At 49.4% G+C, this 25,569-nt stretch overlaps 1 protein-coding gene across 1 annotated transcript in view; it reads left to right on the plus strand.

Annotated features, from left to right (window-relative positions):
- The window catches only part of LOC140132375 (cytochrome P450 2C20-like), a 56,262-nt gene that overhangs the window by 18,742 nt on the left and 11,951 nt on the right, over window positions 1–25,569 (plus strand). Inside the window, exons 3-5 of the mRNA XM_072151064.1 lie at window positions 5,779–5,941; window positions 6,399–6,548; window positions 23,844–24,004. Of these exons, the coding sequence (XP_072007165.1) occupies window positions 5,779–5,941; window positions 6,399–6,548; window positions 23,844–24,004 (474 nt within the window). The remainder of the gene's footprint in view (window positions 1–5,778; window positions 5,942–6,398; window positions 6,549–23,843; window positions 24,005–25,569) is intronic.

Raw genomic sequence — 25,569 nt, forward strand, 5'->3', positions numbered from 1 at the left:
TTACTGGAGAAAAACTAATACAGAGGAAATCTTATTTGTTTCTGCATCGCCATCTTTTCGGGAACTTAACCTTAATATTTTTTGGTTGACAGAGCTAGTTTAGGGCTTATTTTTTACGTGTTGAGTTGTTCTTTCAATTGGTACCATTTTGGGGCACATAACTTTTTTTGATCACTTTTTAGAACATTTTTGTAAAGGGATTTTATGAAAATTTATATTTTTGGCGAGTTTTTCGGGTTTTGTTTTTACGGCGTTCACCGTACGGGTCCAATAATGTTTCTGACTTATTGTACAGATTGTTACGGACGCGGTGATACCAAATATGTGGGGGGTTTTGGTGATTTTCAGGTATTTTTACTTTATTAGATGTGCATAGGGAATGTTTGTGTTTAGGGGACTTTAACTCTATTTAATTAATTATTTTTATTAAAAATTGTGTTTATTCAGTGTTTTTAACTTTTTTTTCTTTACTTTTACAGGTTAGCTTGAACAAGTGATCCACTGATCACTTGTTCAAGCTATTCTTCACCTAATACAGTGTAATACAGATGTATTACACTGTATTATGTGAAACACTGAGCATGCTGCGCATGCTCAGTGTGTCACAGCCGGGTCCTGCCAGGAGGCACGGACCCGGCACCCGGAAGAAGATCGCGCAGCCCCGGGCACCGGCAGTCCCGGGGCTGCGATCAGAGCAGCGGGACCCCCCCGGTAAGCGCCGCGGGGGGGTCCAAATCCTGTTAAATGCCCCTAGCACGCCGCGGTCAGCGCGACCGCGGCGTGTTAGGGGTTAACACCCGCGATCGGAGAAATCTCCGATCGCGGGTGTTAGAGGAGGGTGTCGGCTATAATATATAGCCGACACCCGCAGCTTCTGGCCCCGGCTCCATTCAGGAGCCGGGGCCAGAAGTTTGACGTACTATTACCGCATATTACCCCACCGGCCGGGCCCCCCCCCCCCTAGTGTCTTAGAGTCCGGGCCCCATAGGGCAGTACCAGTTGTACTGCCCTATCGGCGGCCCTGCATACAGCGCCCATCAGCTGATTGCTCCAAGCCATAATCACATCTGCAGCGCCATCAGCTGATCCCTTCATGCCATGACACCACTGCAGTACCATCAGCTGATCCCTCCATGCCATAATCACATCTGCAGTGCCATCAGCTGATCCCTCCATGCCATAATCACATCTGCAGCACCATCAGCTGATCTCTCCATGTCATAACACCTCTGCAGCTCCATCATCTGATCCCTCCATGTCATAACACCTCTGCAGTGCCATCAGCTGATCCCTCCGTGCCATAACACCTCTGCAGTGCCATCAGCTACTTCCTCCATGTCATAACACCTCTGCAGTGCCATCAGCTGATCCCTCCATGTCATAACACCTCTGCAGCGCCATCAGCTGATCCCTCCATGTCATAACACCTCTGCAGCGCCATCAGCTGATCCCTCCATGTCATAGCACCTCTGCAGCGCCATCAGCTGATCCCTCCATGTCATAACACCTCTGCAGCGCCATCAGCTGATCCCTCCATGTCATAACACCTCTGCAGCGCCATCAGCTGATCCCTCCATGTCATAACACCTCTGCAGCGCCATCAGCTGATCCCTCCGTGCCATAACACCTCTGCAGCTCCATCCGCTGGTCTTTCAATGCTGCACCACATTATTGCCATCATTTCAGCAGATGAATGTTATAGTTTACATTATTAAAAGTTAAAAAATGTCAATAATGTAAACTATAAAACACACAATAATAAAATTATAACACACACTTCTGAATACTCTCTGTGATGATAAAGAGTTGTGCACCTGTGTGACCATGGACAGATTTGTATCCACTAGAAGTAAATATAGAAGCTTTCTATAGTAGAACAGCAAGCAGAGATCTAGAAAACTGTGAGTAATTGATGTGGAAACTATATTGGAAAATTGTAGAACTTTTCATAACATAAACAATAACGTTCAACTTTTAATAAATTGCTTTTAAAAGGTGAACAAATAATCTCATAACAAATCAAGAGTAGTTTTGGCAAAAAGTGAGATACTTGTCAATAGCTATTCCTCTCCTGTACTAATGTCACAGTTTAGATCACTCATATTGATCAGTAGGACACTGATGATACGCGCAAATCGGAAAAATACGGGAAACCCGGCGGAAAAACGCAATTCGGACCCTTAGTAAATGTGCCCCATTGTCTCCTCCTGTCTTCCACCCTCCACATTCATGGGTTACAATGGTTATAAGTTCTCCTGGAAGCCATCAAGTAGTAGATCTTCTCCTGGCTTGGTCATTATGGTGTTGCACACCAGCGGTGATGACCTTTGTTCTGTTAGGGTAGACGAATGCTGACGCTTATGCATTAGGATTTGGAGAGGATGATTGCCTTTTTCTCTGGAGTTGTTATTGTCTGGTCCAAGATAGACATAGCTTGGGGCATCAATGTTAACCTGATGAGACCAGATGGTGTGAATTTAAACGATATTGGACTAAATATCTTTTTGTCTGATCTCCAAGACAGGATTGAACAATCCCTCTCCTTTCTGCGTGGTGGTCACAGCACTGTGTATGGTTACAGGGGCTGCTAGTGATGGAAAGAGAGTATTGGAGATGGTGATGCTCAGCTGGTTGACTTTCCAGCTGGGAGTCCAGCTGGTATACGGTGGCTGAGCTGGTTATTTCTGGTGCACCCATTCAAGTGCTTTATGTTAATGTTTAAGGATATTGTGAAAATATTCACCAATTTACCACCCAGCAAGGAGTTTTTGTGTTATTATTTATTAGTTACAATGTTATTTGTGTTTATATGTTATTGCCCCCTAGATACAGTATCGGCACTGAAGCTCACCCCATCTTCCCTTAAAGTGCCTGACTAACTATCATTCCCAGTCTTGATCTTAATGACACCAATAGTCTGTGTGTTCCCTTCGTACCTTCGGGAGCACACAGCAAACATGAGGAGATGCAGGAGTCATGGAGATGTCTAATGTTTCTAAAGTTCTTATATAGAGGGAAAATGCATTCCAATAGAACATGTATGATGTAAGATATAGAGAGACAATAAGTCCAGATAGTAAAGACGACCTGGAATTGGGCCAGCATCTTTACCCAATGAAGGAAATGAATGATATAAAGTCATTCAAGCCATCCTGTAATATCCACCTATCCCAATCCCCGCGCCATGGAGAAGGATGAACCCATTTGAGACTCTGAAAACCAGTTTAGTGTCACCATTATGTTTTATTTGGATGCATATTCCCACTATATAAGAACATTAGATATCTCCCTGACCACTTATATAGTGGCCTCTTGTCCTCCACCCCTCTCATATTGTGGCCTCTTGTCCTCCACCCCTCTCATATAGTGGCCTCCCGTCCTCCTCCATTGCTCTCATATAGTGGCCTCCTGTCCTCCACCCCTCTCATATAGTGGCCTCCTGTCCTCCACCCCTCTCATATAGTGGTCTCCTGTCCTCCATTGCTCTCATATAGTGGCCTCCTGTCATCCACCCCTCTCATATAGTGGCCTCCTGTCCTCCATTACTCTTATATAGTGACCTCCTGTCCTCCATCCCCCTCATATAGTGACCTCCTGTCCTCCATCCCCCTCATATAGTGGCCTCCTGTCCTCCATTACTTTCATATAGTGGCCTCATGTCCTCCACCACTCTCATATAGTGGCCTCATGTCCTCCACCCCTCTCATATAGTGGCCTCATGTCCTCCACCGCTCTCATATAGTGGCCTCCTGTCCTCCACCCCTCTCATATAGTGGCCTCCTGCCTTCCACCCCTCTCATATAGTGGCCTCCTGTCCTCCATTACTTTCATATAGTGGCCTCATGTCCTCCACCACTCTCATATAGTGGCCTCATGTCCTCCACCCCTCTCATATAGTGGCCTCATGTCCTCCACCGCTCTCATATAGTGGCCTCCTGTCCTCCACCCCTCTCATATAGTGGCCTCCTGCCTTCCACCCCTCTCATATAGTGGCCTCCTGTCCTCCACCGCTCTCATATAGTGGCCTCCTGTCCTCCACCCCTCTCATATAGTGGCCTCCTGCCTTCCACCCCTCTCATATAGTGGCCTCCTGTCCTCCACCCCTCTCATATAGTGGTCTCCTGTCCTCCACCCCTCTCATATAGTGGCCTCCTGCCCTCCACCCCTCTCATATAGTGGCCTCCTGCCCTCCACCCCTCTCATATAGTGGCCTCCTGTCCTCCACCCCTCTCATATAGTGGCCTCCTGTCCTCCACCCCTCTCATATAGTGGCCTCCTGTCCTCCACCCCTCTCATATAGTGGCCTCCTGTCCTCCACCGCTCTCATATAGTGGCCTCCTGTCCTCCACCCCTCTCATATAGTGGCCTCCTGCCTTCCACCCCTCTCATATAGTGGCCTCCTGCCCTCCACCCCTCTCATATAGTGGCCTCCTGTCCTCCACCCCTCTCATATAGTGGCCTCCTGTCCTCCACCCCTCTCATATAGTGGCCTCCTGCCCTCCACCCCTCTCATATAGTGGCCTCCTGCCCTCCACCCCTCTCATATAGTGGCCTCCTGTCCTCCACCCCTCTCATATAGTGGCCTCCTGTCCTCCACCCCTCTCATATAGTGGCCTCCTGCCCTCCACCCCTCTCATATAGTGGCCTCCTGCCCTCCACCCCTCTCATATAGTGGCCTCCTGCCCTCCACCCCTCTCATATAGTGGCCTCCTGTCCTCCACCCCTCTCATATAGTGGCCTCCTGTCCTCCACCCCTCTCATATAGTGGCCTCCTGTCCTCCACCCCTCTCATATAGTGGCCTCCTGTCCTCTGTCCCTCTTATATAGTCACCCCTCATCTCATATTGTAGCCTCCTGTCCTCCCTTGTTTCTTGTTATTAACAAAAAAAACTTTGCTACTTACCTTTGTGTCGTTCCCTGCAGTCCTGCTTCCTCCTCCTCTTCCTTGAGTAATGAGATGACATAGGGGGTTGGGGCCAGCCCAGGGGAGGAGCTACCTTCACACAGCAGTCATGTGGGGCCTCCTCCTGGTCCTGGCTCTGCTTCGGGAGTCATGCATAGCCACCATGGAGCCGTGAAGCATTATCATTGAATCCAGGCAGGTTTTGCATCACGGTGCCAAACAGGGAATCCCTCCATCAGTGACACGCCCCCTTGGGCTGATGTGGAGGCGGAGGGTCAGGTTACTCCTCCCCCAGGCATCTCCTGGTTAAGTGACTCCTCCCACAGGTGTGCCACATAATTGATGAGATGGGTGGCACCCACCTCTATATATGAAATGTCATATCATATGAGATGTCGGCACCACCACCAGGGCACCGGCTATCCTGGGTATTCAGAAAGCTACTAACATGTTCATAAAAGTAGAGCCGCTCATCCGTGGTCACAGTCTCACCGCTACACGGATCTCCTCGAAACAAACAAGCCACGATCCGGCATCCCGGACAAAACGGGGTCAGATGAAACATCAACGCGTTTCAGGTGGTAACGCCCCCCTGAATCATGACGGAGGTGGAGTGGTGTCATGATTTTTGTTCTCCTTTTAAAAGCAATTTATTTAAAGCTACATTTTAATTTTTATTCCTGTGAAGCCCCTCCCCTCTGATATATTCCTCATTTTTGGTAGGGATTTCTTCTGTAGACGTCTGTGATATCATACTGCCTTACAGTACATATAGTGCTCATGGTGTAGTGTACGGGCTGGGGTCTCTCTCGGAGCGCTGCTCTGGGGTACATGTATTTAGTGATGCTATAACCCCTCCTTGTGTCTCCCTGTAGCTCCACAGGAAGTACGGCCCGGTGTTCACCATCTGGAAGCTGAACGAACCCATCGTGGTCATCTGTGGCTACGAGGCAATGAAGGACGCTCTGCTCCGACATGCCGAAGAGTTTAGCAACCGCCCCTTCTTCCCGGTCATTCATGCCTACTCTAAAGGATACTGTAAGGAGGACTGTCACTTAAAGAGTCTTGACTTAACCTTGCCCCGCCCCTGAGGAGCAGCACAGTCACCTAAATCATTGTCCCTCAGCTTGTAGATGCAATCTCATAGACTGGAGTGACTGGGACACTCTCATAAACCCCAGCAATGTGATCTCAAATGGATTACAGTGATAGGGACACTCTCATAGACTGTAGTGAAGTGCACTCTCATAGACTGTAGTGATGTGCACTCTCATAGACTGTAGTGATGTGCTCTCTCATAGACTGTAGTGATCTGCACTCTCATAGACTGTAGTGATATGCTCTCTCGTAGACTGTAGTGATCTGCACTCTCATAGACTGTAGTGATCTGCACTCTCGTAGACTGTAGTGATGTGCTCTCTCGTAGACTGCAGTAATGTGCTCTCTCGTAGACTGTCTCCCCCTTGTAATGATTATGGTGTCGTCTGATCTGCAGGTTTCCCCAGCATCGATGGAGAGCGATGGCGTCAGCTCCGCAGGTTCACCATGTCCTCTCTGAGGAATGTTGGGATGGGGAAGTCGTCCATGGAGAGACAAGTCCTGGAGGAATCCAAGTACCTGATCAAAGCAGTGACACAGATGGGAGGTGAGCGCCCCCCGCTGGGCAGCCCGGGTTATAGTCTATAGAGATTATGGGCAGTCACAGCCTCACAGGAGCTTTGACAGGGAAAATGGGACATGGGAGAGCCCCAGAGACTGAAAAAATGGAAATATCAGTCTCTTTCTTACAGGGAACCTGTCAGCACAAGCCCAATTTTTTATGCAGGAATTCACAATGAAACGGATGTCTGCTCCTGGATTTTTTCCCAGCCCATACGCTACAGTCTGCCCTCTGATGTCATGGATGGGCGGCATGGGAGGGAAGCTTTCTAGCTGCTGCCTTTCCGTGAGGGAGGGACTGGAGCGTGTGGAAAAGATCCAAGAGTAGACATAAGTTTGATTTTTGAATTCCTGCCCCCGGGGCTCAGTGTAGGAGCTTGGCAGGGAGCCAGGTAAAATACACTATGGGGGTCATTTACTAAGGGCCCGATTCACGTTTTCCCGACGTGTTACCCGAATATTTCCGATTTGCGCCGATTTTTCCCTGTATTGCCCCAGAATTTTGGCGCACGCGATCGGATTGTGTCGCATCGGCGCTGGCATGCACGGGACGGAAATCGGGGGGCGTGGCCGAGCGAAAACCCAACGGATTCGGAAAAACCGCCACATTTAAAAAAAAAAATGTATTGCGGGACTCGCGCTTACCTGCACTAGGTATAGGCTTGTGCATTCCGGCGGGCCTCGGGAAACTTTAGCGCAGCAGCGACATCTGGTGGACGGCGGAGGAACTGCCTTAGTGAATCCCGTCCGGACCCGAATCCACCGCAGAGAACGCGCCGCTGGATCGCGAATGGACCGGGTAAGTAAATCTGCCTCTATATGATTATAACAAATTTATACTACTCACAAACCATGTTATGGGCTCATGGAACATGGGCATGGTGAAAAATGGGGGTCGTAGTGACAGGTTCCCTTTAAGGTGACATTGTGGTCCGGCAGCAAAATATTAAGGCTTCTATGGACCGTATAGAGATTGTGGACTTGTGTTTTTAAATACATAAAAAAAATCTTTTAAAAAATCCATTCCTACCCCAGTCATAAATACTGATAACAACAACTGAGAGCAACGTGACACAGTCTCTGGCCCAGATTCAGAGGGCAGACTAGTCACTGACCCGCTGCCAGTCTGACTGCAGGAGGTAAGTCACTGACCCGCTGCCAGCCTGACTGCAGGAGGTAAGTCACTGACCCACTGCCAGCCTGACTGCAGGAGGTAAGTCACTGACCCACTGCCAGCCTGACTGCAGGAGGTAAGTCACTGACCCGCTGCCAGCCTGACTGCAGGAGGTAAGTCACTGACCCGCTGCCAGCCTGACTGCAGGAGGTAAGTCACTGACCCACTGCCAGCCTGACTGCAGGAGGTAAGTCACTGACCCGCTGCCAGTCTGACTGCAGGAGGTAAGTCACTGACCCACTGCCAGCCTGACTGCAGGAGGTAAGTCACTGACCCACTGCCAGCCTGACTGCAGGAGGTAAGTCACTGACCCACTGCCAGCCTGACTGCAGGAGGTAAGTCACTGACCCACTGCCAGCCTGACTGCAGGAGGTAAGTCACTGACCCACTGCCAGTCTGATTGCAGGAGGTAAGTCACTGACCCACTGCCAGCCTGATTGCAGGAGGTAAGTCACTGACCCACTGCCAGTCTGACTGCAGGAGGTAAGTCACTGACCCACTCAGGCTCGGACTGGCCCACCGGAGCACCGGTGAATCCTCCGGTGGGCCCCCGATACCTCTGCTACAGCAGGGCCCTCCATCCCCATCTGAGGGCCCTGACAGCAGGGTCGCACTCAGTAGCGTAACGATCGCGGTCGCAGGGGTCGCGACCGCGATCGCGAACTGGCAGGTATGGGCCGGGACCGGGACAGTAATATAATGAATGTCTCGGTCCGGGCCCCCTGTCATAAATATGCCGCAGAGTAGAATGCCCGCAATCTGAGGCCGCCGTCTACTTCCGGCACCCTGTTGCAGGCACGCATCGCTGCGAGCCGGGACAGAGCAGGAAGTGCCGTGCAAACACTTCACTGCTCTGTCAGAAGCGCAAGGGACGGGAAGAAGGCGTCCCAGCGCTGCCAGCGTGTGACGTCACTATGCTGCCTGCGCTGGGCGCCTTCCTCCGTGCAGAGGAGAAGCCGGGAGGAAGGATGGAATGAGGATGATCGCGTGCAGTGAGTATTGCAGTTTATTTTTTTTCAATTATAACTTGTGTGTGTATGGGGTCTGGGGCTTCCTATAGCTATTAATGAATAGGGGCTATACGCAAACTACCACTAAATTACCACTAATAAGTGTGCAGGACAGGATAGGAGTAGTAGTACTGTGCTGTGTCCATACATACAGGATAGAAGTAGTAGTACTGTGCTGTGTCCATACATACTGGATAGGAGTAGTAGTACTGTGCTGTGTCCATACATACAGGATAGGAGTAGTAGTACTGTGATAATATATACAGGAAAGGAATAGTAGTGTGCTGTTTCCATATATACAGGATAGGAGTGGTAGTACTGTGCTAATATATACAGGATAGGAGTAGTAGTACTGTGCTAATATATACAGTATAGGAGTAGTAGTACTGTGCTAATATATACAGGATAGGAGTAGTAGTACTGTGATAATATATACAGGAAAGGAATAGTAGTGTGCTGTTTCCATATATACAGGATAGGAGTGGTAGTACTTTGCTAATATATACAGGATAGGAGTAGTAGTACTGTGCTAATATATACAGTATAGGAGTAGTAGTACTGTGCTAATATATACAGGATAGGAGTAGTAGTACTGTGATAATATATACAGGATAGGAGTAGTAGTGTGCTGTTTCCATATATACAGGATAGGAGTGGTAGCACTGTGCTAATATATGCAGGATAGGAGTAGTAGTACTGTGCTAATATATACAGTATAGGAGTAGTAGTACTGTGCTAATATACACAGGATAGGAGTAGTAGTACTGTGCTGTGTCCATATATACAGGATAGGAGTAGCAGTACTGTGCTAATATACACAGGATATGAGTAGTAGTACTGTGCTAATATACACAGGATAGGAGTAGTAGTACTGTGCTAATATACACAGGATAGGAGTAGTAGTACTGTGCTAATATACACAGGATAGGAGTAGTAGTACTGTGCTAATATATACAGGATAGGAGTAGTAGTACTGTGCTGTGCTAATATATACAGGATAGGAGTAGTAGTACTGTGCTAATATACACAGGATAGGAGTAGTAGTACTGTGCTAATATACACAGGATAGGAGTAGTAGTACTGTGCTAATATATACAGGATAGGAGTAGTAGTACTGTGCTGTGCCCATATATACAGGATAGGAGTAGTAGTACTGTGCTGTGCCCATATATACAGGATAGGAGTAGTAGTACTGTGCTGTGCCCATATATACAGGATAGGAGTAGTAGTACTGTGCTGTGCCTATATATACAGGATAGGAGTAGTAGTACTGTGCTGTGCCCATATATACAGGATAGGAGTAGTAGTACTGTGCTGTCCCCATATATACAGGATAGGAGTAGTAGTACTGTGCTGTCCCCATATATACAGGATAGGAGTAGTAGTACTGTGCTGTGCCCATATATACAGGATAGGAGTAGTAGTACTGTGCTGTGCCTATATATACAGGATAGGAGTAGTAGTACTGTGCTGTGCCAATAAATACCTGAATAGGAGTAGTAGTACTGTGCTGTGCCCATATATACAGGATAGGAGTAGTAGTACTGTGCTGTGCCTATATATACAGGATAGGAGTAGTAGTACTGTGCCCATATATACAGGATAGGAGTAGTAGTACTGTGCTGTGCCAATAAATACCTGAATAGGAGTAGTAGTACTGTGCTGTGCCCATATATACAGGATAGGAGTAGTAGTACTGTGCTGTGCCTATATATACAGGATAGGAGTAGTAGTACTGTGCTGTGCCAATAAATACCTGAATAGGAGTATTTATTAGGACTTTTATATAAAATATTTGATAAGCAGAGCAGTAAATATATGGAGAGCATTGGAAATGATATATTATGTAATTAAAGGGAATGATGTCCAGTTTATTTTATTAGGTTTATCATATTATTTACTCGGGGTGGGATTGTAATACACTAAGGAGCTCAATGTAATATTTCATTTATGGAGAGGGCACAGTATGTTTTTTGTTATGGGGGTATATTTGGTATTGGTGGGGGGGGGCACAGTGTGGTCTGTTGTTTTGTGAGTGGTAAATATTATTTAGGAGCACAGAGTGGGACATTGTTATCCAGGTGACATTATGCTATAGTGACAGTGAAATCTTTAGTTGCACAGTGTGGAGATGTGCCACAGAGAGATGAAGATATCTGGTGGAAAATTCTCCATTGATAAGGAAAAAAAAGGGAGAAGTTATCTTGCGTCTTGAGGTACTGAATCCCACTTTTGAGTCTGATAACTGTAATTACTGATTAACTACCTAGACTATTTGTATAATATCAGTGCCTAGTCTTCTTATGTGCTGCAGAAAACATACAAAGGAGTTGAAGGGTTATAGTTTGTTATTTTTATTGGGAAGTTGGTGCTAAGCAAACTGCAGTCGCTGTGAACTCCTGTGAAATAACGAATATTTCTTGGCAGCGGTATGGTGGGCCCCCAGAATCAATTTCTCTGGTGGGCCCCAGGCACCCCAGTCCGACCCTGGACCCACTGCAAGTCTGACTGCAGGAGGTAAGTCACTGACCCACTGCCAGTCTGACTGCAGGAGGTAAGTCACTGACCCACTGCCAGCCTGACTGCAGGAGGTAAGTCACTGACCCACTGCCAGCCTGACTGCAGGAGGTAAGTCACTGACCCACTGCCAGCCTGACTGCAGGAGGTAAGTCACTGACCCACTGCCAGCCTGACTGCAGGAGGTAAGTCACTGACCCACTGCCAGCCTGACTGCAGGAGGTAAGTCACTGACCCACTGCCAGTCTGACTGCAGGAGGTAAGTCACTGACTACAGGACTAATCAGACACAGGATGAAGTGGTGCAACATCCCCCACCGGGGCCTAGCCCTTGAGGTGAGGCCTGGAGTCAGCCGGGGCCCGCAGTACCTGAGTGGCTGGCGGTTGCGGCCTAAGCACGCTATCGTCACGGTGCTTGGTACGGGGGAACCGGAGGGCTGTCCTATAGCCTGGCAGGTCTCCAGCAGGTGGTGTTGGCAAGAAAAGATGAGGGAGCGGCTGCTATAGCGGATCTCCCTGGGGCAACCCCTTAATGGCCCGAGTGTGAGTCTCTGGGTGATGGACAGGGTGCCGGTGATGAAGACGGAGACAGAAGTTGAAGAAAACAACTTACAGTTCTTTATTTGAACCGGCAGGAACCGCAGCAACGTGCCTTTAACAGGTAGATGGAGTGCTGAGATGTGAGTTGGAGGGAGCCTCAGGAGATAGTTCACCAGCCTGGATGTAGAGGGCAGGCTGGGAGGCAGCTGTGTCCTGGTAGGAAGCTTCAGCTTGTCCTGTAGGGCTTCAGGTATCACCTATAAAGGTAAGATGATACCCCTTTTCCTCACTACACTAACTCTAGTCTAATGCTCCACTCTTCAGAGGCAGGGGCTAGGCTCTTCCTGCTCTGGTATGGGCTAGACAGAGATTACTCACTCACTCACTGATCTCTAGGATTCCACACTAGAATCTCCCTAGAAAAGACTCCTAGAACATTCCTGGCCAGGGGTTTTATTACCTTCCTTTTGTCAGGTGGTGGCTGCTCCTCCAATCACATCTCAGCTTACAGAGCACAGGATGTAACACATATCATTGGACAATAGCATCTTGCATCATACAAAATACTTAACCTCTGCCTTGCCAGGCAGGATTCACCACTGCAATACCGCTATGTCCTATAAGGACCATGTAGTGTGATGTGGGTATATGCAGGTGGGATGTATTCGCAAACACTACCTCGCCATTGCATCGGCGAGGGTGTTGCAGTGGCATCTAGTATCTTACATGTGACAATCTGCTCCATAAGGGAGAGGACTTCATTGTGACTTGTGTCTCATTCATTATCCATATGCCGTCTGCTTCTGCTAATTTCCACACTGTGCCCCTAAAAATATGACAACACTGCGCTTCTTATTTTTTTTCAACTCATTTATTTTAAATTTTTCCATGTAAAATACAATTAGCGCAACAACATCCCAAGCAAAAATAATAATACACCCAAAACTGGCAAGGCAGAGAATAACAAAGTTGAGATAAAAAACATAAACATTAACCCCTGCTGGTTTAAGCCATTTTTTAAAAATGTGCCCTGTGTCATTATAGGAGGTGTTCTACCTTCGCAACACTTTAAAATATCCGGGGGATTTTGAGATTGTTTTCTGGTCACACATTGTACTTCAAAGTAATAGAAACATTTTGAAGATATCTTTTGTGTTTAGTTATGAAAAAAATGGAAATTTGGCAAAAATTGCTAAAAATTATTCATTTTCATTCTTAGTTTTCTGCTTTTCAGGCAGATAATCATAGCACCCAAGTAACTTTATAACTAACATTTCCTACATGTTCTGCTTTATATCGGCTTTTTCTGCCTCCTCTCTCTTTTCTAGGTTGTTGGGAGGTTTGGTTATAAAAAATCCCCAAAACCCTTATTTGGAGGCCCTTGCACAGCTTTAAGTGACTGTGAGAGGCCTAAAGAGCAGAAAACCCCCATAAATTATGCCATTTTAGAAACTAAACCCCTCAATGTGTGAAAAATCAACTTTAAGAAGTTTGTTAACCCTTTAGATGTTTCACGGGGGTTAAAACAAAATGGAGGTGGAATTTACAAGCTGTAATATTTTTAAGACAATACATTAATTTTGGCACAAAGTATTAAATGATGAAAAACTCCAATAAGTTTGATCCCCAATTTCTCCCGAGTATGAGGATGGGATATTCACCGTACCATAAATATAATGGGGCTCATGTACTAAGGGCCCCGCGGACCTCGGACATCCCGAAGATTTCCGTTTTGCGACGTTGGGACAGGGATTTAAAAGGGGATAGAGTCGCACACGATTGTATTTTGGCTCAATCGACAAAATCCAACTGATTCGGACAAACCGCGGGATTTAACAACAAAATTGTGTCACAAGCCAATGCACTTACATGCACCAGAAGGTGAACTCCGGGGACCTGAGCGGGGAAGTGACACATGCAGGATATCGGGGGCACGATCTTAGTGACTCCCCGCACAGCACATTATACACGGACAATGCACTTACATGTACCAGGAAGAAGAAGGTGAACTCCGGGGACCTGAGCGGGGAAGTGACACATGCAGGATATCAGGCGCAGGATCTTAGTACCCCAACATATATCATATATACCCCTCACACCACAACTGACCACACTGTGCCCCCACATATATCATATATACCCCTCACACCACAACTGACCACACTGTGCCCCCACATATATCATATATACCCCTCACACCACAACTGACCACACTGTGCCCTCACATATATCATATATACCCCGCACACCACAACTGACCACACTGTGCCCCCACATATATTATATATACCGCTCACACCACAACTGACCACACTGTGCCCCCACATATATCATATATACCCCTCACACCACAACTGACCACACTGTGCCCCCCACATATATCATATATACCCCTCACACCACAACTGACCACACTGTGCACCCACATATATCATATATACTCCCACACCGCAACTGACCACACTGAGCCCCCACATATATTATATATACCCCTCACACCACAACTGACCACACTGTGCCCCCACATATATCATATATACCCCTCACACTATAACTGACCACACTGTGCCCCCACATATATCATATATACACCTCACACCACAACTGACCACACTGTGCCCCCACATATATCATATATACCCCTCACACTACAACTGACCACACTGTGCCCCCACATATATCATATATACTCCTCACACTACAACTGACCACACTGTGCCCCACATATATCATATATACCCCTCACACCACAACTTACCACACTGTGCCCCCAAATATATCATATACACCCCTCACACCACAACTGACCACACTGTGCCCCCACATATATCATATATACCCCTCACATCACAACTTACCACACTGTGCTCCCACATATATCATATATACCTCTCACACTACAAGTGACCACACTGTGCCCCCCACATATATCATATATACCCCTCAAACCACAACTGACTACACTGTGCCCCCCTACATATATCATATATACTCCTCACACCACAACTGACCACACTGTGCCCCCACATATATCATATATACCCCTCACACCACAACTGACCACACTGTGCCCCCACATATATCATATGCAACACCCTCGCCGATGCAATGGCGAGGTAGGGTTTGCGAATACGTCCCACCTGCATGTAATCCCATTACACTATATGGTCCTGACAGGACATAGGGATATTGCAGTGGTGAATCCTGCCTGGCAAGGCAGGAGTTAAGTATTTTGCATAATGCCAGATGCTGTTATCCAATGATATGTGTTACATCCTGTGCTCTGTAAGCTGAGATGTGATTGGAGGAGCAGCCACCACCTGACCAAAGGAAGGTAATAGGACCTCTGGCCAGGAATGTTCTGGAGAACAGTTTAGTCTGAGCTCAGCTCAGATCAGAACATTAGATGATTATTCTAGTGTGGAATCCTAGGAGAATCAGTGAGTGAGTGAGAAATCTCTGTCTAGCCCATACCAGAGCAGGAAGAGCCTAGCCCCTGCCTCTGAAGAGTGGAGCATCAGACTAGAGTTAGTGTAGTGAGGAAAAGGGGTATCATCTTACCTTTAAAGGTGATACCTGAAGCCCTACAGGACAAGCTGAAGCTTCCTACCAGGACACAGCTGCCTCCCAGCCTGCCCTCTACATCCAGGCTGGTGAACTATCTCCTGAGGCTCCCTCCAACTCACATCTCGGCACCCTACCTACCTGTTAAAGGCACGTTTGCTGCGGTTCCTGCGGTTCAAATAAAGAACTGTAAGTTGTTTTCTTCAACTTCTGTCTCCGTCTGGTCCCTGCTAATACGGCTGCCTTCATCACCGGCACCCTGTCCATCACCCAGAGACTCACACTCGGGACATTAAGGGGTTGCCCCAGGGAGATCCGCTATAGCAGCCTCTCCCTCATCTTTTCTTGCCAACACCACCCTGCTGGAGACCTGCCAGGCTGTAGGACAGCCCTCCGGTTACCCCGTACCAAGCACCGTGACAATAGCGTGCTTAGGCCGCAACCGCCAGCCACTCCGGTACCGCGGGCCCCGGCTGTCTCCAGGCCTCACCTCAAGGGCTAGGCCCCGGTGGGGGATGTTGCAAGTGGCGTCACGAACAGGATTGATACTTCTGTGCCTTATTACGGCATTAAAGACTTTCCTTTATTAAAAAGACTGTGCTGCCTAACCCTGCTGCCATCCGGGTTTAGGCCTAAGGACTTGTGTGTTTCTGAACTGCGTTATACTGCTGCCACGTGCTGCCGAGCGTCGCTCCAGCACTCCAGAGGTTAATCCCTGCAAGAACTGTACCAGCTCTGCTACATCCGGCGCTGCCGCGCCTGAAGATTTTTACCTCAGAAACTGTGGCGCAGCAAGTAATTCCAGCCCGCCAAAACCTTCACAGGCGGGAAATCCAGATGACGCACAAAGCTCCACCCACGCGCGAATGGCGCGAACCCCGCCTCCTGTGGCGCAGGAAAAATTAGAGCCCGCCACAGCCCTTGGCGGGAAGGACTCAGACTCCACCCCCTGGCCCGAGGCGGACTTCCTGCCCTGCCTCAGAGAAGCGCGAGTTCTCAAGTGGATGTTGAGCGGTGAGGACTGCATCATGTGGGGTCCTCCGCCCTTCCCTCCTGTGGAGCGACCAGACTTCTACGAAGTCTTTGAAACGATGGTGGTCGTCTCTGCACAGCCCGTCCGACGACCTTCCGCTGGACATCGGCTGCATCGAGGAATTACTCGGGCTTTCGTCACCCGGACCTGCTACCAGACGGTGACGCACTACCCGATTCCTCCCGGGCGGATCCTGGTCCCTATCCCGGCTGCCATCCCGGTAGCGCGGGCCCACGTGGAGGCGCCACGTGGAGAGGCCCCGACTCCTGCGGAGCCAACGCCTGGGCCTAGTACGACCGCTCCACCTGCTCCGAGGTCTACCCCTCCGGCTACGCGGCCTGCTAGCCCCGCTAGGGTGGTTCCTGACCCTCCGGTGGTTCCTGCTCCTGTTCCGGCACCTACCTGTCGCCCCAGGAGATCCGAACCTGCACCGGAGCCACGAGCCCCAGCACCGGCACCTCCGCAGCCTCGAGGCCGAGGTGAGGCCACCCGCCGGCGACTCCGAGACGCTGTCTCGGAGCAGCGACGCCGAGAGAAGGAGGCCCAGCGGTATATGGCCGGCAGATCCACAGCGGGAGCTTGGGTCGAGAAGAACCGCACCACCGGCATGGTCAGGTTCTTCGACAAGCGGAAGGGCTATGGCTTCGCTACCCAGGACTATACCGGACGGGAAGTATTTATACCCCGCCGGTCCGTCAAGAGGCCTGATCTGCCGGAGAACCAGCACAACCTCAAGCCAGGCGAGTGTATAGAGTTCTCCCTGCAGGAAGGACCGCGAGGGCCCTGGGCGGCTGGAGTGATCCGGATCCCCGACTCCGATGAGGACCGCTATTACCCGCAGGACGACTGGTATGAGGACGACGAGTGGCCGGAGTCTCCGAACACCTCTTCCTCCTCGGCTGCAAGTCCCCGGGCGGTGACCCATGTGAATGCCCCATCCACGGTAATCGTGAGTACGGGTCCCATTGCCATCCATGGGCCGGGCATGATACAGGGCGCCACCCCCAACGGTTCCCCTGCTGGGAGCATTGCCAGGTCCCGCGGCTCTTCCGTGGGTGAGGACATCCCGGCTGGTGAGCCTTGTCCGGAGGCTCCCACTAGGCCCTCTTCTCCAATTGTTACCTACCGGTGGGGTGATGACCCGGCCCCAGAAGAACCGGAGCCGGAAGGAGCCGCGGCGCTGCCGCAGGTTCCCATTTACTTCTTCATGGACCCCTCTGTGGTCCCTGGCTCAGTTGAGCCCCCGGCTGGAACAGCCGACACCCCGGGCGACAGTGCTCCTCCCCCTGAAGGTCCGGAGGATGTTGCTGCACTTGCAGTACTCACTACTGCCACCGGGTGTCCCCAGCCGGCACCTACTCCCGCTGAGGAAGCACAGGATTCCTTATTGACTCTGGATCCTGTCCCTGTGGAACCCAGCGAAGATGCGGAGTAATCCCTGAAGGGCTGTAGCCCTCTCCAGGTACTATGTCCTTTGTACATATTGTGTATATTTTTCCATTTTCCCCAAAGAGCCAGAGACAGTCCTGAGACTCTTACCCTTATTTATCTCAGTCAAGAGATTATACATTGTCATGTGCTATGATAGCACCCTTCCTCTGCCACAGCAGGGATGTCATCAAAGGACTCTGTCCCTCTCCAAAAAGAGGAGACCCTTTGCTTCTTCATTGCACTTTTCCCCACATCAAGGGCTGTACCCAGAAGATGGACTTTGTCAGTAGAGACCTTCTGAGAGACTTTTGCCAACCTCCAGGAAAAGTTGCAATGTAATTTATTATCATTTTGCACTTAATGCCTTCCTTTCTAGGTATGGACATTCTGCATGCACTGTTTATGCCTTTTCTTTGCAGGAAAAGAGACATTTGCTATCTTGCTACCCTGAGTAGCCTATCTACCTCTGTAACGTTTGCAATGTTATAAGATGTGTACCCATTGGGCTCCTAAGCCAATGTGAATTTACCTGTTGCACACTGTCATATCTGCCAGTAGTCTGCATTAACCCTTTTATAGGCTTTTCAGGTTGTAGTGTGGCTGTGTCGGACCGTCTTTTTGTGTAAAACACTGACCGCTACCTGATCCCTCAAACTGAGGTTTGCACATGGGGGTAGTCCGTAAACTGCGGGTCTTTAGGGGACCGGGGGTGTTACACAGCTAGCACCTGGATGCCACTCATACATGGGTAAGGTTGTCAGTCAGGAGGTACTCGTGTCGCATATGCTAACGCAATGCAGATAGACACCTTATATAATTGCCGCCAGGGAAGAAGCGTTGATAAAACAAATATACAGGCCTTGGTGCAAGGAGTGGATTACAGGACATGACACCACACCTTTCCTACTGTACAGTTCGGTTTAATGGCGTCAGCGACCAACTGTCATACAGCTACATGTTTTGTCTTAGTCCGACACCAACCCAGGTGCCTGTCTCCAGGACCATGGGCGGTTTGTCCCTACACCTCACATAGCCTGCACTTCCCAGAAGTGCCTTTAGCCCCCTCCGTGCCCTAAACCATCTGTAGTCGAGCCGAGGGCGGCTCTTTCAATTGCCCCCGGGGTATGCAACACCCTCGCCGATGCAATGGCGAGGTAGGGTTTGCGAATACGTCCCACCTGCATGTAATCACCTTACACTACATGGTCCTGATAGGACATAGCGGTATTGCAGTGGTGAATCCTGCCTGGCAAGGCAGGAGTTAAGTATTTTGTATAATGCCAGATGCTGTTATCCAATGATATGTGTGACATCCTGTGCTCTGTAAGCTGAGATGTGATTGGAGGAGCAGCCACCACCTGACCAAAGGGAGGTAATAAAACCTCTGGCCAGGAATGTTCTGGAGAACATTAGATGATTATTCTAGTGTGGAATCCTAGGAGAATCAGTGAGTGAGTGAGTAATCTCTGTCTAGCCCATACCAGAGCAGGAAGAGCCTAGCCCCTGCCTCTGAAGAGTGGAGCATTAGACTAGAGTTAGTGTAGTGAGGAAAAGGGGTATCATCTTACCTTTGAAGGTGATACCTGAAGCCCTACAGGACAAGCTGAAGCTTCCTACCAGGACACAGCTGCCTCCCAGCCTGCCCTCTACTTCCAGGCTGGTGAACTATCTCCTGAGGCTCCCTCCAACTCACATCTCGGCACCCTACCTACCTGTTAAAGGCACGTTTGCTGCGGTTCCTGCGGTTCAAATAAAGAACTGTAAGTTGTTTTCTTCAACTTCTGTCTCCGTCTGGTCCCTGCTAATACGGCTGCCTTCATCACCGGCACCCTGTCCATCACCCAGAGACTCACACTCGGGACATTAAGGGGTTGCCCCAGGGAGATCCGCTATAGCAGCCTCTCCCTCATCTTTTCTTGCCAACACCACCCTGCTGGAGACCTGCCAGGCTGTAGGACAGCCCTCCGGTTACCCCGTACCAAGCACCGTGACAATAGCGTGCTTAGGCCGCAACCGCCAGCCACTCCGGTACCGCGGGCCCCGGCTGTCTCCAGGCCTCACCTCAAGGGCTAGGCCCCGGTGGGGGATGTTGCACATATATACCCCTCACACCACAAATGATCACACTGTGCCCCCACATATATCATATATACCAGTCACACTACAACTGACCACACTGTGCCCCCACATATATCATATATACCCCTCACACTACAACTGACCACACTGTGCCCCCACATATATCATATATACCCCTCACATCACAACTGACCACACTGTAAATCCACATATATCATATACACCCCTCACACCACAACTGAGCACACTGTGATCCCGCATATATCATATATACCCCTCACACCACAACTGACCACACTGTGCCCCCACATATATCATATATACCCTTCACACCACAACTGACCACACTGTACCCCCACATATATCATACATACCCCTGACACCACAACTGACCACACTGTGCCCCCACATATATCATATATATCCCTCACACCACAACTGACCACACTGTGCCCCACATATATCATATATACCCCTCACACCACAACTGACCACACTCTGCCCCCACATATATCATATATACCCCCCACACCACAACTGACCACACTGTGCCCCCCACATATATTATATATACCCCTCACACCACAACTGACCACACTGTGCCCCCCACATATATCATATATACCCCTCACACCACAACTGACCACACTGTGCCCCCACATATATTATATATACCCCTCACACCACAACTGACCACACTGTGCCCCCACATATATCATATATACCCCCCACACCACAACTGACCACACTGTGCCCCCACATATATCATATATACCCCTCACACCACAACTGACCACACTGTGCCCCCACATATATCATATATACCTCCTCACACCACAACTGACCACACTGCACCCCCACATGTATCATATATACCCCTCACACCACAACTGACCACACTGTGCCCCCCATATATCATATATACCCCTCACACCACAACTGACCACACTGTGCTCCCACATATATCATATATACCCCTCACACCACAACTGACCACACTGTGCCCCCACATATATCATATATACCCCTCACAACACAACTGACCACACTGTGCCCCCACATATATCATATATACCCCTCACACCACAACTGACCACACTGTGCCCCCACATATATCATATATACCCCTCACAACACAACTGACCACACTGTGCCCCCACATATATCATATATACCCCTCACACCACAACTGACCTCACTGTGCCCCACATATATTGTATATACCCCTCACACCATTACTGACCACACTGTACCCCCACATATATCTTTTATACCCCTCACACCACAACTGACCACACTGTGCCCCCACATATATCATATATACCCCTCTCACCACAACTGACCTCACTGTGCTACCACATATATCATATATACCCCTCACATCACAACTGACTACACTGTGCCCCCACATATATCATATATACCCCTCACACCACAACTGACCACACAGTGCCCCCACATATATCATATATACCCCTCACACCACAACTGACCACACTGTGCCCCCCACATATATCATATACACCCCTCACACCACAACTGACCACACAGTGCCCCCACATATATCATATATACCCCCCACACCACAACTGACCACACTGTGCCCCCACATATATCATATATACCCCTCACACCACAACTGACCACACTGTGCCCCCCACATATATCATATATACCCCTCACACCACAACTGACCACACTGTGCCCCCACATATATCATATATACCCCCCACACCACAACTGACCACACTGTGCCCCCACATATATCATATATACCCCTCACACCACAACTGACCACACTGTGCCCCCACATATATCATATATACCCCTCACACCACAACTGACCACACTGTGCCCCCCACATATATTATATATACCCCTCACACCACAACTGACCACACTGTGCCCCCACATATATCATATATACCCCCCACACCACAACTGACCACACTGTGCCCCCACATATATCATATATACCCCTCACACCACAACTGACCACACTGTGCCCCCACATATATCATATATACCTCCTCACACCACAACTGACCACACTGCACCCCCACATGTATCATATATACCCCTCACAACACAACTGACCACACTGTGCCCCTACATATATCATATGTAACCCTCACACCACAACTGACCACTCTTTGCCCCCACATATATCATATGTACCCCTCACACCACAACTGACCACACTGTGCCCCAACACATATCATATATACTCCCACACCGCAACTGACCACACTGTGCCCCCACATATATCATATGTACCCCTCACACCACAACTGACCACACTGTACCCCAACATATATCATATATACCCCTCACACCACAACTGACCTTACTGTGCCCCCACATATATCATATATACCCCTCACACCACAACTGACCACACTGTGCCCCCACACATATCATATATACCCCTCACACCACAACTGACCACACTGTGCTCCTACATATCTCATATATACCCCTCACACCACAACTGACCACACTGTGCCCCCATATATATCATATATACCCCTCACACCACAACTGACCACACTGTGCCCACACATATATCATATATACCCCTCACACCACAACTGACCACACTGTGCCCCCACATATATCATATATACCCCTCACACCACAACTGACCACACTGTGCCCCACATATATCATATATACCCCTCACACCACAACTGACCACACTGTGCCCCCACATATATCATATATACCCCTCACACCACAACTGACCACACTGTGCTCCCACATATATCATATATACCCTCACACCACAACTGACCACACTGTGCCCCCACATATATCATATATACCCTCACACCACAACTGACCACACTGTGCCCCCACATATATCATATATACCCCTCACACCACAACTGACCACACTGTGCCCCCACATATATCATATATACCCCTCACACCACAAGTGACCACACCGGGCCCCCACATATATCATATATATCCCTCACACCACAACTGACCACACTGTACCCCCACATATATCATATATTACCCTCACACCACAACTGACCACACTGTACCCCACATATATCATATATACCCCTCACACCACAACTGACCACACTGTGCCCCCATATATCATATATACCCCTCACACCACAACTGACCTTACTGTGCCCCCACATATATCATATATACCCCTCACACCACAACTGACCACACTGTGCCCCCACACATATCATATATACCCCTCACACCACAACTGACCACACTGTGCTCCTACATATCTCATATATACCCCTCACACCACAACTGACCACACTGTGCCCCCACATATATCATATATACCCCTCACACCACAACTGACCACACTGTGCCCCCACATATATCATATATACCCCTCACACCACAACTGACCACACTGTGCTCCCACATATATCATATATACTCCTCACACCACATCAGACCACACTGTGCCCCCACATATATCATATATACCCCTCACACCACAACTGACCACACTGTGCTCCCACATATATCATATATACCCTCACACCACAACTGACCACACTGTGCCCCCACATATATCATATATACCCTCACACCACAACTGACCACACTGTGCCCCCACATATATCATATATACCCTCACACCACAAGTGACCACACTGTGCCCCCACATATATCATATATATCCCTCACACCACAACTGACCACACTGTACCCCCACATATATCATATATTACCCTCACACCACAACTGACCACACTGTACCCCACATATATCATATATACCCCTCACACCACAACTGACCACACTGTGCCCCCATATATCATATATACCCCTCACACTGCAACATAATTGATATATGCATTTGGGGGGTCCAATAATGGAGATTTTCGCCTCCATAAGTTAGTCATAAGCACTGAGTTAAAATAACAATTACCTTTATTTTCTTAGGAAAACCATTTAACCCCCTGAATGTCCTGGGCTACGCGTTGGGGAACATCATGAGCTGGGCTCTTCTGACGGAGCATTTTGACTACAACGACCCAAATTTACAGGACCTGATCATAACATCGAGGGTGTTTCTTAACAAAATGCACTCCTTCCTAGTTGAGGTACAGAACCCCAATAATGACAGATCCCACCTGGGACAACATCTCATTATCCATTATCCAAGGCAGTGGGGTAACTCAGAGAGGCTGTGACACATAGTCCCCTTCCATGAAACCTAAAATATACTCATTTCTATAATTATATATGCACACATACAGATCTACACTCATACACATCTATATGTGTATATACATGAATACACTCATATATGTATTTATTATACAAGTACGTACAGCACCAACACACAATATAACACATACAGTACATAGGCACCATACACACACATATATACAGGCTATACACACCATACATACACACACACATACAGTATATAGACTTTGGCCCTTTAATAAATGGGGGGGACATTTGGGACAGGACAGGAACACGCTGACACTTGGGGGACAGGACAGGAACACGCTGACACTTGGGGGACAGGACAGGGACATACTGACACTTGGGGGACAGGACAGGGACACACTGACACTTGGGGGACAGGACAGGGACACGCTGACACTTGGGAGGCAGGACAGGAACACGCTGACACTTGGGGGACAGGACAGGGACACGCTGACATTTGGAGGGACAGGACAGGGACACGCTGACACTTGGGGGGACAGGACAGGGACACGCTGACACTTGGGGGACAGGACGGGGACACGCTGACACTTGGGGGGCAGGACAGGGACACGCTGACACTTGGGGGGCAGGACAGGGACACGCTGACACTTGGGGGGCAGGACAGGGACACGCTGACACTTGGGGGGACAGGGCAGGGACACGCTGACACTTGGGGGGACAGGGCAGGGACACGCTGACACTTGGGGGGACAGGACAGGGGCACGCTGACACTTGGGGGGACAGGACAGGGACACGCTGACACTTGGGGGACAGGGACACGCTGACACTTGGGGGACAGGACAGGGACACGCTGACACTTGGGGGACAGGGACACGCTGACACTTGGGGGACAGGACAGGGACATACTGACACTTGGGGGACAGGACAGGGACACACTGACACTTGGGGGACAGGACAGGGACACGCTGACACTTGGGAGGCAGGACAGGAACACGCTGACACTTGGGGGACAGGACAGGGACACGCTGACATTTGGAGGGACAGGACAGGGACACGCTGACACTTGGGGGACAGGACAGGGACACGCTGACACTTGGGGGGACAGGACAGGGACACGCTGACACTTGGGGGACAGGACAGGGACACGCTGACACTTGGGGGAACAGGACAGGGACACGCTGACACTTGGGGGAACAGGACAGGGACACGCTGACACTTGGGGGGACAGGACAGGGACACGCTGACACTTGGGGGGACAGGACAGGGACACGCTGACACTTGGGGGGACAGGACAGGGACACGCTGACACTTGGGGGGACAGGACAGGGACACGCTGACACTTGGGGGGACAGGACAGGGACACGCTGACACTTGGGGGACAGGACAGGGACATGCTGACACTTGGGGGACAGGGACACACTGACACTTGGGGTACAGGACAGGGACACGCTGACACTTGGGGGGGACAGGACAGGGACACGCTGACACT

The sequence above is a fragment of the Engystomops pustulosus genome, chromosome 5 (genome assembly GCF_040894005.1).
Source record: "Engystomops pustulosus chromosome 5, aEngPut4.maternal, whole genome shotgun sequence".
Classification (NCBI taxonomy): Eukaryota; Metazoa; Chordata; class Amphibia; order Anura; family Leptodactylidae; genus Engystomops; species Engystomops pustulosus.